The sequence below is a fragment of the Lissotriton helveticus genome, chromosome 5_1, assembly GCF_964261635.1.
Source record: "Lissotriton helveticus chromosome 5_1, aLisHel1.1, whole genome shotgun sequence".
NCBI classification, from domain to species: domain Eukaryota; kingdom Metazoa; phylum Chordata; class Amphibia; order Caudata; family Salamandridae; genus Lissotriton; species Lissotriton helveticus.
Window position 1 is genome coordinate 479,942,979 of NC_136065.1, and position 13,129 is coordinate 479,956,107.

General features: G+C 43.5%; 1 protein-coding gene across 10 annotated transcripts in view; it reads left to right on the forward strand.

Annotated features, from left to right (window-relative positions):
• KAZN (kazrin, periplakin interacting protein) overlaps nucleotides 1–13,129 on the forward strand; it is a 970,648-nt gene that overhangs the window by 772,165 nt on the left and 185,354 nt on the right. For all 10 annotated transcript variants that reach the window (XM_078642779.1, XM_078642789.1, XM_078642788.1 and 7 more), the window contains one exon: nucleotides 9,209–9,379. In XM_078642779.1, coding sequence (XP_078498905.1) covers nucleotides 9,209–9,379 — 171 coding nt within the window. The remainder of the gene's footprint in view (nucleotides 1–9,208; nucleotides 9,380–13,129) is intronic.

Genomic DNA, 13,129 nt, shown 5'->3' on the forward strand with positions numbered 1-13,129 from the left:
CCATAGCTTAGTGGATGTGGTGCATTCTTCACGTGCCCTCTGACGCAGGGCAATATTTTTGGTGCTGCACCACCTTGCATCAAATATTAGTTAATCTGGGCCCTGATTCCTACTGTTAGTGTTCAGTGTAGCTGAATACCAAATATCCCTTTACAGGTGCACACATTTAATTACTGGAGCAATCCTGGTGACCCAAATCCAGTTTTACTTTGAGTGTGCTTCATTTCAAAGGGCCCTCACGTCTTGAGTCATGAAGCTCTGAAGCCATTCCAGATGTACCTTAAACATCATTCAGTATTTTGTCGCTTAGTACAGTTGCCCACTGAAGAATCTGCGTGCACGTTCTTCAGGCTAATTCATCAATTAACGTTATGTTGCAGAGGAAAATCATTTAATCCATTTCCATTTTGTGCTTTCCCATGCAGATTGTTACACAGCCCTGTTGCCATTCAAGTTGGCTACAGTTTTGGAGAAATGTGCTCACTTCCTTCAACTCTTGCTGCTAACCCTTCACATCTTAGAGCAAAGGGTTGGGTGCAACCAGCTGCAAGTTCCTTACCTTATGGGTTCTTTACCTTTACCTTATGTTTTCACCCGGATTTGGCTGTTGACGCAGTTCCACTGACAGATGCCTGTTGCCCACAAATCGGTGTCTTATCATCCTTGGGGCCAACGGGATCCTTCAACCTTTGATAATTACCCGGGAGCTGACTATAATGTACCCAAACTTCGAGCAGATTAAGTACCCAGTGCTTCATGGGCGTTTATGCGACCCTGATGTCCAACCTTGGGTAAGCTGTTATGTCAGCACCTTATGTGGGGGTCTGATGTATGCTGTAGTATTACACCTCTCACTGTGGCCCTGTGAGGTCTACTGGTTATCCCTATGAAGGTTTAGAAATCACTTGATTTGACTTACTTTGCTTTCCATACACCTGTGGCCCCTGTGCGAGTCCTCTTTCTTGGCCTACCTGGTAGCGCCTGAGGCCTTGCAGGTGACCTAAGTTGGAAGGAACTGTTCCTTCATCAGAGCTGCTGAGTACAACTGAAATGCTTGTTTCTTACAAGTGAGACGACATGGCTCTCAAACACTAAATTAGGACAAGAGAACCCTCGATTATTCCTGACGACACTTGGTCACAGTTCACGGTTCATTCTCCATGCCTGCCTTCCTCCAGCTGTCCGGTGCTCCTAGGACTCCTCCGAACAGAGGCATCGGTGAGAATACAGGGGCCCATCCAAAGCCCTCTTGGCACCTCCCCTGAACCCCGATGATCCACTACCTTCGATGGTGGCAAAGCTGCTTGGGCTTCACTGCAGGAGCTACAGATCCCGCTCCGCCTATCTCTGCCAGGGGCCTCTGTAGCACTAGGCAAATCTAACACTACCCTGAACTCTGGTTCTTAAGTGAAGGTCTTTTTGGGGGCTCCTGATAAGGCTGCCCTGTCACTCTTCTTTCTCCAGCTACTTTCACACACGCCCCCGTGGCTGCCTGCTGGAAAAGGGATGCATTATAAACTACGGCTCGCAGCAACATTTTTGCAGCAGAAAAAGTTGTATTCCAGATCCGGGGTTGCCCACGTAAATGGGATAAGGTATGTGGCCTGTGGGTGACGTACAGGGGTTACTAAGGCCCTGTTGTTAAGGGTAAGTGGCTGGGCTGGGGTACTAGGGATTAGCTACAGTAGATAGGGCTGTAGATGTTGACAACAATACTGTGATTTTATATCCATATCTACAGTTTTGGGCACTAATGTCAAGGTGGGATGTCCTGTATTCAGTGTCGTTCAGCTCTAATGAATGATCACCTTTATGCTGCTGGGTAGATGCTGAATAAAAATAAATAAGCATTCATGTTTGCATAACCACCTGTGCTTCCAAGCACGGATTAGTCTTTGAATGACACAGTGAAAACTCTGTCCGAGTTCAAGGTTTGCCAAGCCAAGGTAAAATCCTGTGCTAGGTACAATCCCACCTTAGAAGTTCTTTTGAGCTTGGTGCCCAACCCCTGTCATCTTTCCACGTTAAAATGCTGACAGATGCAAGAGACTGAGGATTGTTGCATCCCTGTTGTGGAGGGGCTGTACATAAAGCAATTTTGTCTGTGACAAGTCGTTCAAAAACCATTTGATAGCATCTTTAAATCTTTGTGCTGTTCATCTGACTGTGAGGAGGAAAAAAGAATGGTCCACAAAGAAGAAATATCAAGGAGAAGTGAGATTATGCTTAGTAAAAACTAACAAGGAGAAAGTGCAATGGTACTACCATATCTAGGCCCAATTCACAAGTAATCGTGTGCCCCTAAGTTCAACTGAAGAGCACAAAAGCTTAAATCTTCTTTCAATATTTCCAAGTACTTATTTACAGCACTTGGTATTTGTTTTTTATTTTACCCACACTTGATACCAATGGAAAATCCATTCGTTTGGTGGTTTTTCTACAGTGGTAAGCATAGGCCCATATGTTGGGAAAATGGGTTTTATTGGGTGCAACTCCCTGGTTATGTGGATGCAAACTGCTTGGAACACCCCCAAGGTCTTAACCTTTTAGCTATTCACGAACCATTCGCATGAGCGTTTCCACAATCGAAACAGGAGTTGTAAGGGAATGGGGTATACGAATTGCCGAAATAGTTTTCTCTAGGCTGCAAGCAGTGGCGTAGCTAGCCCTCTGGCCGGACGTGGCGGTCCCTGCATTTGCCGTCAGCGGCGGCCGCAGTGGAGAGCGGGAGAGGGCATGCAATGATGTAACGTTGAAAGTGAAACAATTTGGGTATCTTGAGGAGTTGAAAAGCATGCTAGTGAACATTGATGTATTTGATAATTCAGCAGAGGGAGGAAGTTTCTGGGGTAGTCCAGTAATATGCATCATGCTAGAAGGCTGCTCAAGTATATTTGGCTCACAGTGTAACACAGTGGCCTTATTCATGGAGAGGAAGTGGATCAAAAGCCGGTGCCAAATATTGTCCGGATGGCATGGGCTCTGGTGATATATAACAAAAATGGGTATAGGTGCTTCAGTATCAAAGGTTGGGTGTGTCCAGATGCAGAGTCGTTTCTTCATTGACCATCCTTAAAGAATGCAATTAATTGTTGGTTTTAGAATTTTTTTTTATGGCAGGCACCTGAAACTTGTTTTACCATGAGTGCTATTTCAATGAAAAACCAAATCTGTGAACTCTAGATTGGTGTATACAAAATGAAACCAGTAATGACAAAGCCAGTAGGTCTTTCCTTTGTGGCCAATAGGCTCTGCCAGTGCAGTTTTTTCATGGCGTACAGCATCAGCAAAAATGTAGGTGCAGTACAGCACGATCGAATGGTGAGAAAATACTTAATTGCACAGCTGAATCAGTTTGTAGGCATGCACATTTGTCACATGATATGCATGTGATGTTGACACCATTTTTTGTTTGCCCCAAAAAATGATGTAGAACTTCAGACTTTTTTTAATGAAGCTGAAAGGCTATCAACAATTTGCAATGTATTCTTGCATAAGAAAATGATTCCATGGGGCCAACCGAGGAGGGGGTCTTGGTTGTGGGTTGGGGAGAGGCATAAGAAGCACAGGAGGGAGGGAGCAACAACAAGAACAGTGAAGATACACAAGGGAGAGAACAACACGGGGACAGTGGTAGAAACACCCTGGCGAGTAAAACCGAGCATGAGAGGCAAGAGCAGCGCCCGAACGAGAGAGAGCGCAACATTGAGTTCCCTAAAAGTGAGTAGTGAAAGGACACAAGTAAAGAGGCTATGCTCCAGGGGAGAGACAATCACAAGATGGACAAGACATTGAATAAGAAGCAAGCAACTGAGTCACAGAAAAAACCTATGGTAACCAATTTGCAGGCTTTAAGCCCACTGCAAGTTCTTGGTAAACTAATAATAGGTCTTATGTGATTAGAAAGCAAGCACTGTCTGTTAGGCTTGACCTAAAAATCGCAGAAATATATTTTTGGTACAACGAACTCCAGTGGTCTAATTCTACGGTGACCCATAACAGGAACAGGTCTCTCAACTGGTCCTGGAACATGAAGCAAGAATGAAGACTGGAAGCTCAAGAAAGAGGATAAGGATTTGAGGACTGGGATGGGAAGACCACGCAGGCTGGTTAGAGGAAAGGGAAATTAAAAGAAGCAAAGTCAATAGGTCTGGTCTATGAAAGCTATTTGCTTTGGCAATGTTTTGTATCAATGCTATACAGCATCACGGATGCTTTGCAGTGTGGCTAAAACTAATTTTAAAAAGCGCTGTGACCCAGCCAAGGCTTAAAAAAAAAATCTCTTAACATAAAGAAAGATATTGCACCCACGTCCATGTCTTAGCGAAAATTCATTTGGAGGCAAATAACATCTGTAATCACAATAAACATCCATTTCAAAGCAGAAATGGGCTACATTGCAGTTCATATGGCATAGTAAAACATAGCTACAAATTGCAAGAGATTCAACAAGGATGAAAGGCATGAAGAAACAAGCATTTGCAATGCAATAGGTCTCGCATTTACGAGAGTTTAAGCGATTGGCATTGTAAATGACAATGCTTTTTATTTATGTTTTAAATAAAATGAAACCGAAAATAAAAGGCATTGTCATTTGCAATGTCAATAGCTCACACTTGCGTAAATGCGAGACCTATTGCATTGCAAATGCTTGTTTTGTTAGGCACGGGGAGGTTAAGTGATTTGCCCAGAATCACAGAATGTTGAATGGCGTTGCTGAGACACGAACCTGTTTCCCCAGATTTGAGGTCGAGCACCCTAGCCGTTAGGCTACATCCTATGTTTGGGTAGAAATATATTCTCATTAGTAAAGTCAACTCTAACCACTGTGTTACGTTCTGTATCCTGGGTTTGTGGTTCCCCAGACCAAGCACTCATTAAAAATGTCTAGCAGTATGGATGACATGTGAATCCTACACCTTGTAGTCCCCTTTGTCTTATGTAACATTTTCTATACACCGATTTACACCCGTATGGTTCATTGACTCTGTATATGTGTGTGATGTAAAATGCCCTGATGCCCGGCACTGGTATGAGAGGCACTGTAAAACAAATGTAATACATGTGACAGAGGGGCTATGGAGAGATGAGAGGCACTTTTGGAGGGTGATAGTGAGGGTATCATTGAAGTGCCCCAATAAAGATTGCTGTATCACGGTGCACTGTAAGGGCATCATTTACTATGCTTTAAAAACGAATGCAATTGAATATAAAATGAAAAATGTATTGTAGAATGCCCCACTTTTCCCCAAATGTTCTTGGGGGGGGTTCCTTTCAATATCCTGAAGGTTTGGTGGAGAGCCGCTCTCTGTTTTGATGACCCACCACCAAAATGTTACCTTTTATTTGTTTTTTAAAAACATAGTCTCAAAATTGGAGTCTGTTTTTGAAAAAGTAATGCCCACCACACCCTGGTATTTTTCCCCAGGGTGAGGATGGACATTATAGCTTTTTTTCTGTCCCTCACTTGAAAGTTTTTCCTGGTGGTTACGGACAGGAAAAAAATACATTTCACTGTCCAAACTAAATAGGGCAGTGTTGTGATATCATTTACACTCCCTACTCCACTGGGACTTCAGAAAAAAGTACTCAGTTGACTGAGCCAAAAGGGGCTCCATTGGAAGACTAGACGAAGGTATGCCAGTCGCTAAATCAGACAGGGCAGACTAAGGTTTTGCAAGTCAGGGTAATCTGTTGCATTTGTGCTAGAGTTCCCTGACTGCCATATTCTAAATCCTAACTCTTTAGGCAGTGTCTTTTAAAATCTAGATTGCACCACAGAACGCAAAAGACAAAACAGGAATGCTGTTTCAGCAGCTCAGGTGTCTCGTATTTTTGCAGAATATCGTTGCAGTGAAACCCCACCCTCTTCATAACTTTCAGGATGTCAAATTTTATGTTTTTCATTCCTGAAGAACCAGAAAAGAAAGTCAGTCTATAGGCCACGGATGTAACTATCATCACAGATTTTTTTTCTCTTTGCTGCTATATAGGTATCTATCATCCGGCTGCTGTGGTAGAATGCCAATAACAACTGTTCAGTTTGTAAAGTTAAATCTTCAATATTTCAAGACAAATTATACCAGGAAACGTGGCAGGCGTGGAACAATGGAATGCCCCTAACGTTTCTATAGAGTTCAATCCAATGTCTACTACCTGCTCATAAATCATTCTTTAACAAACAAATCAGATTGTAGAACAGTGGCAGCGCGCTTCCCCTCGCTCTCGGGGCCGGGTGACTCTCATTTCTTTATTATTCCTAATGATAGCGTGCTGAACGGGAAACGGTTCAAACGAGGAGCTGAGCACTGGGAAATTGGAGGGTTGAGCCGCCGTCTCTGGAGGTGCAGACAGTTAAATTGCTGCCTCCAGGTGGGTGCCGGTTCTTGTGACTCATGTTAGTTCGGAGTCTCTGTGGGGAGAAAGCTGGCCAGTAGCCTCGCAGTCTCCAGCGGCCGCACTCTTCGGTTTAATAGGTATGCGCCCTCGGTTCCCAAAGGTAACACCTGTTTGCAGGTACAGATTACACCGCAGGTTAAAGAGAGGTGTCTCCGCCACGCAAAGGCATAATAATCATGAGGTGGTCGAGTGGCTCTCACGAAAAAAGGGAAATAGTAATTCTCTTGTCCCCAGACCGTGCGGTCCTTCAGGAGTGCGGAGTGTATTCTTTTCCTCAGGTATAGACGTGTCGTGACCACGAATATGCTCCGAGGCGGGCAACATCTGCTTTACCGAAGGGCAAGTCCGAGGATAAGGAATCCTGACAGCTGTACGTGCACCAGTCTTTGCATGTGCCCGGTTGAAGTCCAAAGAAATAAAAAACCGGCGGGCACGAATTAAAAAAACCAATCACCGCCGCAGCCCGGAGGAAAACACCGGAAGCAGATGTCCGGCCCGCCGCCTGGTTGTGGGCGGGGCCGGGAAGAGGTGGGTCCGCTCCGACTGCCTTGCGGAAGCTTTGCCTGTTGTCCTCCGGTCTCCCGAGTCGTGAGGGAGACCGGAAATGCCGTGCCAGCCATGGCGGGGGGGGCCGTGCACAAGGAGGGGCGTGAGGCCTCATGTATGCGGCGGCCGGGGGCGCTTCTATGTATGCGGCGGGGGGGGCGCGGTGCGCGCGCGTGTCTGTGTGTGTGTGTGTGTGTGTGTGGGCCTTCCTGCCTGCGTGTGCATGTGTGTGTCTGTGGCAGGGGACGTGCACGGCGCCGGGCTGGGCGTGCGCGCTCACGAGGTCAAATCTCCGGCAGGAGAAGCTCGTGACAGTCTGCTGTCCACATTCCCCTAAAAGTGATTACATTAGTTGTCTCGCATAGACAGCAAAAGCTTCGCTTTTGCTTTAGTCTAGCGAGACCTAAAAATTAAAGTAGTACCTCAATCACAGCGTGATCAGCAGAAGGACAGCAATCAAGCTGAAGTAATCAGTACATGGTCCATTCTCCAGCCGATAGAATAGGAAGCAAATCCCGCAAGCGCGGGCTAATAGGAAGGCAGCAAATAAGAGTGACAAAGAAGCCAGCGAATGTTAAGTAATAGGTGGGCTACAAGCCCTTGTTGTATCAATATCTCTCGCAAATGAGACCGCGTACAATGCATACGCTTTTGCAGGCGAAACATAAAAAAGGCACAGTAACGTATAAGAACAGCAGGATAAGACCGGGGAAAGAGCAGTTTTCTCACTTATCTCTGAAGAAGAAGAAAGATTAGTTAGTGGACTCAAAATAAAAGAAGGGTGATAAGTGGTATCCTACTTATACAAACAAAATACAAATGTGCAATCTTGCAGCAAATTTTTACAAAAAAAAGCATTTGTAAGAACGCAATCTGACCAGACACTGATAGTCGAGATTTTAGTCAGGTCTGATTGCTCATATCGGACTTGTGAGAACAAGCTTGTATCATCAAGACATGCAGCCACTTGGTTATTAAGCATAAGCAAAGCTCAGTGAGAGAAAGCCTACAGGTGAAGTAGCACTGGCACGTAAAAGGTTACTAGAGAATATGCTCTTGGCACACAAGGGAAATTTCAAAGGTCAACCACTTTGATAGTGCTAGGGGGATCCATTCACTACAGCATGGAAGGGACAACTTTGCAAGCATCAAGGCCTTCTGAGGGAAAAGTCAGAACTTTATCCAAGACAAATAGAGGACCCCTGGGAAGTTCTGGGTATTGGAAGTACCATACAATGCCCTTTGATGCAATGATTTTGGAAGGGGTGCCTGTGGCTCTGTGACTCCTAAATTTGTGCAGCTGATTTTTTTTTTTAACATATTTTTTCTTTTTTTTTTTTGGTTTCATAGTTTGATATAACGCAAACTTGACCCGAAGGTATCCGGTATTAGAGCGCTTTACATGAGCACCAGTTGCGTCACACAAGGACACATTCATTTTTGTTAGGCACGGGGAGATTTCGCGATTTTCCCAGAATCAGAGGGTATTTAGCGTCATTGCCGAGACTTGAACCCGGTTCCCCAGGTATGAGATCGACTAGCTATTAGGCTACATCCTCTCCCTGAATATCCGGGGCTGCAGCTTTCTAATCAAGGGCTGTTAATGAAAGGCACAAACGACCGGAATACAAAAACTAGCAAAAGCTAATGCAACGCTTACTTTCAAAAGATTAGCCGTCAGTTTAGTAAAGTTAACAAGTTTACAAATGAGTCCACATTCGCTACAAGCAACAACATTTGGGATAGGAGTTTTTAACCTTGTCTCCCTAAAATAACATGCCCTGGGGACAGTAGGCTTGAAGATAAACACAAGTGTGATCTGTGATAAAGGAAGTCTCTCTAGATATGAGGAGATATAAATTGTGTGTGATATCATGATGCACTCATGCAGCACCATTAAAGAGGATAGGAAGGGTCGTAAGAAATAAACAAAAATAGCAGTAACGGTACTTTTGAATTAGGTGCTTAAGTATTAGTTATATCCTGTTCCATACAGTTTGTGAGTCAACATCTGTTATAGTATATATTTTTCCTAAATAAATACGTTGTAATTTATTTAATTTAGTTTTCACTTCAAGTGTTAAAAATATGAATTATTTTTCTTTCTCTTAATATTTATTTTCATATCAAGGTGAGTCCAGAGTTTTATAATCTGTATAAAGAGCAACACTCCCAGGAAACTGGACAGATTTATTTTTTAAATATGATGAGATGGTGTGTCCTGAAAAAGCTATCAATTTTTGTTTTAATTCACTTTGTGTAGGAGAGTGAAGATGCAGTAAAATCTCTTGCAAAAGAAAAGGACCTCCTTGAGCGAGAAAAGTGGGAGCTACGGCGGCAATCGAAAGAGGCGACTGACCATGCCAGTTCACTCCGCTCTCAGTTGGACCTTAAAGACAACAGGATCAAGGAACTGGAAGCAGAGCTAGCCATGGTAAGAGTGACAAACATTCTACCTAATACTATTTTGTTTTTTTTTAATGTTATGTTACTTGTTTTTTTTATAAAATAAGAATTTGTTAAATATTCGACCTTTCACCTCTTTTTGTTGCACAGTTGGCAACTGTAGTAGACAGTTTGCCTTAAAATAAACAGTAGGATGTACCAAGTTGTGAATAGGTTTCCAGCACCTCGGATGGTCTGCCTATCTGCCTGGTGTAAAGCCTCCTGATGTAGAACTTCAGTTATAGCATCACAGCGCAGCCTTATCCCATAGGCATGGTTGCTATCAGGGTGAGAATGATCTTAGCCTGACGCAAATGCTGAAGGCAGTAAAGGCGATACTGCAGTAGTTAGTTCCTCAGGTTGAAGCCTCAAAAGAGCATCCCCAGTGGAATGCCTCTTTGTAATTTGGACAGGACTGATTCTCAGGTAATTGTGGCACTGAGTAGGGTACCTTAAGTAGTAGAATAGCACATGTTATCTCGCCAGGGTGTAGTTTGGTCAGTAAGATTGGGCGGGTGAGCTTCAGATTTCCCAAAAATCACTCTGGGACATCTTGTTAAACCACATTATATGAGAAGCAGGCATGAGGGGGGCTGAAGGGACATTGGAAAGAGAGAGGAGGGTGGGTGGTTAGGGGTACTTAAAACAAAATATTTTTCAAACAAATCAACATTTTGTAAGGCCTTCGAAAATTAGGAGAGAGGGCATGTGTGCTTTTGTCAGTGTGGGCAGGTAGAACTTCCAGGTGGAATCCGACAGACACTTCACATTACCTGAGGAGCTACACCCCTGTTTCTAGTATCCTGAGAGCTGCTATCAAGCAGACAGGTGATCACTAACCTGCGATTTGGGAGTAGACCATGAAGCAGTATTCTTAGAACAAAAGACAAATCCTTGGATAAGTTATACTTGGATATAGGGTAACTCGCCGGAGATGCGTTCAGTAGACTTCAAGAGATTCACTCCGAAACAAAGGTCTCCTTTGTTACCAGCATGATAGCTTTAAGGGGGAGAGGTGCACCCTAGAAATGTCCTAACCTTAGTCCAAATAGGATATGTGTTACACATATGAGCCAGATAATTTGGCATCTTTCTCAGGAATCATCAGGGAAGAGGATCCTTGAGGTGCCCTAGAGATAACCCTTCCTTTTATGTACAGCATGAGAGCCTAGTTAAAGCTCTCTAAATCCAGATTCTAAATACACACATCTAAACCTCATTGTTAGGATACATGGAAAGAGCTTTTAGAGAGTTATTCTTATGCCTCAGAAAATACATCTTTTCACAAGAACTAAATGCGTTTTCACTGGAAGAATACTTCTGTAATGAGCTTCTCTGATAAAAGGTGGAAAAATAATACAATTGCGGGGAATAGAATGAAAGCATACCTTTCATATACCCATATACATCGTAGAATATGATGCTTTGCCTGCTTCTCATAATACAGCACTTTCCTTTATACCGTATTTGATTGGGTTGTGTAGGATTTATATTGCTCTAAAATGAAGACACAAGCATCATAACTACAAATGCCCCAAAAATGTGTAGCACAATAGGTGGGTTCTAGCTGTTCTTTTATGGCTATGGTTTCTTTTGACATGGACACTGTTAAACTTAGATTCTAGGTGCAAGGGTTATCCTCCTCAGTGCACCATTGGTAGGAAGGTTCCAGATGCAGTAGGGAAACTGGAGGTGGCAGTCTGTGGTAAGATGTCCTTTATGTATCAAAGATGGGGCACGTGGAAGAGGGGATTGAGAAGTCCGAAGGTCGGTTTTCAGGACTTGATCATTGCACCAGTGCTGGTGGTATATGCTTCCCTAAACCATCATAGCAGCACCAGGAAACTTCCATCATGCATAAGGCCAGAGTAATGGGTACACCATTAAGGCCCTGTTTGCCCCTCTAGCAGCGGCATAAGAGGATGCATTTCCTGTGACATTTATTTCAGGTTGCGAGTGTTCCTTTTTGCTCAGTGGTTCAATTGGCTCTCCTCACATTCTCTCAATTTCCCATTCCATTATTGGCTTCAGTGTTTCCCAGAAAATCTCTAATCGAGTTTGCCTCCGGTACGTTTGTTGATTGTTTTTAGATGCCTGGCGTACATTTGTATTTGTGAGTCATGGAAGTCATAGGTGGAAGGTATTTATCTCTGTTGAGTATTTGTGTTGTCCTTTTTATAGGTCTCCAGTTTTATTTATTTCCCAAGCACCACTTCTCTGTGAGCACGTATAAGCGTCCTCATGGGTTTGTCATACATAGTGAAAAAGACTAGCAGGTTGATTACCTATACAGCCTTTGAGCTTGACAGAAATGTGATCCTCCAGTGTAGGCAAGGGAATTGATTCCTACTGTCTGTCAATTGATCTTTAGAATATCGAATTTATTCATCTGAATCCTTGGCTGTAAGGTATTTTGTGGTATGTAGAGTTCGAAACAGTGTTTTATGTGAATCAAACCAGAATTAGGTTGTGTGTCTTGTATTATATGCAAGCAGATAATGAAAGCCGGTGTAAGTTGTGGAGAGCTGGTGAAGTGTAGTTCCTTCACTGTATGCTGCTAACAATTCTGGCAGCAGTCTTTGAACGAGGTTTTTGTCTAGCATTTAAAGGAAATGAATTGCAATAGCCCCACATGGCTCTTGCATGGTCCCCATGAGGTACAGAGAAATAGATGCTAGTTTAATCAAAACGCTTCTCCAAGCTGTAGGTGTAGATTTTCTTAATAGTTTTTTGCTCCATTCCAGAGGAGGATGCCAGTATGACCCCCGAGAGTTTTTATTTTGACAATTACATAAATCTTCAAGTTCACAATTAAGAGATTGGCTGCCTGAATCGGTTTCTGGATATGTGTGTAAGAGAAGTGACTGATGATACACCTGTTAGGCTACCGATTGTTTTGAATATATTCTCTATCTTTTCTGAGCTTAAATAACAATTCAGTGATGTCAGCGCGAGAATGGAAATTCACACTTAGCCAGTGAAGATTTAGAATTGTGGTATGGGCGTATTTGTCTGCTCTTGTACTAAGAGTCTGAATTTGTTTGGACTACTGAGTCATCGCCTAGATACTCTCCCGGGTAACAAGCGACATTCTACAAATTCACCTTACATTACATTTTTACATCGATTATGTACTCTTTCTATTTGTGCTATCAGGGTGCCACATATGATGTAAAACCGTCGAATTAGTGGGGTGATGTGCTTGTTTTGGATTCTCCCAAGTAGCGTTGGGCAGCATCTTGCTCTGTGTCCGCCCTGTATCCCAAGCATCTGGATTTAGGTGGTCTATGCATGTGGTTGAATTTCCATTTTCTTGGAAGTTCTGCCTAGTAACTAGTCCTCTCCCTTATGCCTTTGTACACTGTTGCACCTATTTAAAAGTGTCTCACATAACGTTCTTGGAGCCTCCCTGACCATAAGAGTAAACAACTGGAGGATAAAATGAGGGACCCTTCATGTATAGATTTCAACACGTTTCTGCACGTTCTCTTGTTCAGTTTCTGATCATGCGCATTCATCAGTACCGAGTTAAGAGGTCCCAGTGTGGCTTCCCTTGGCTATACGTAGGGTGTCGCCTCTTATTACTACTGTATGGTGTTTGGTGCTTACGCCTCCCATTAGTGCCAGTGTAGTCACAGACGTTTTAAGACATGGGCAAAGTGGGCTCTGGCCCAGGCCCCCCAGCCTTTCCGTGCCCCTCCCCTTAGAGACAGCTTTGTTCTGCTGAGTCTTGCCCTGA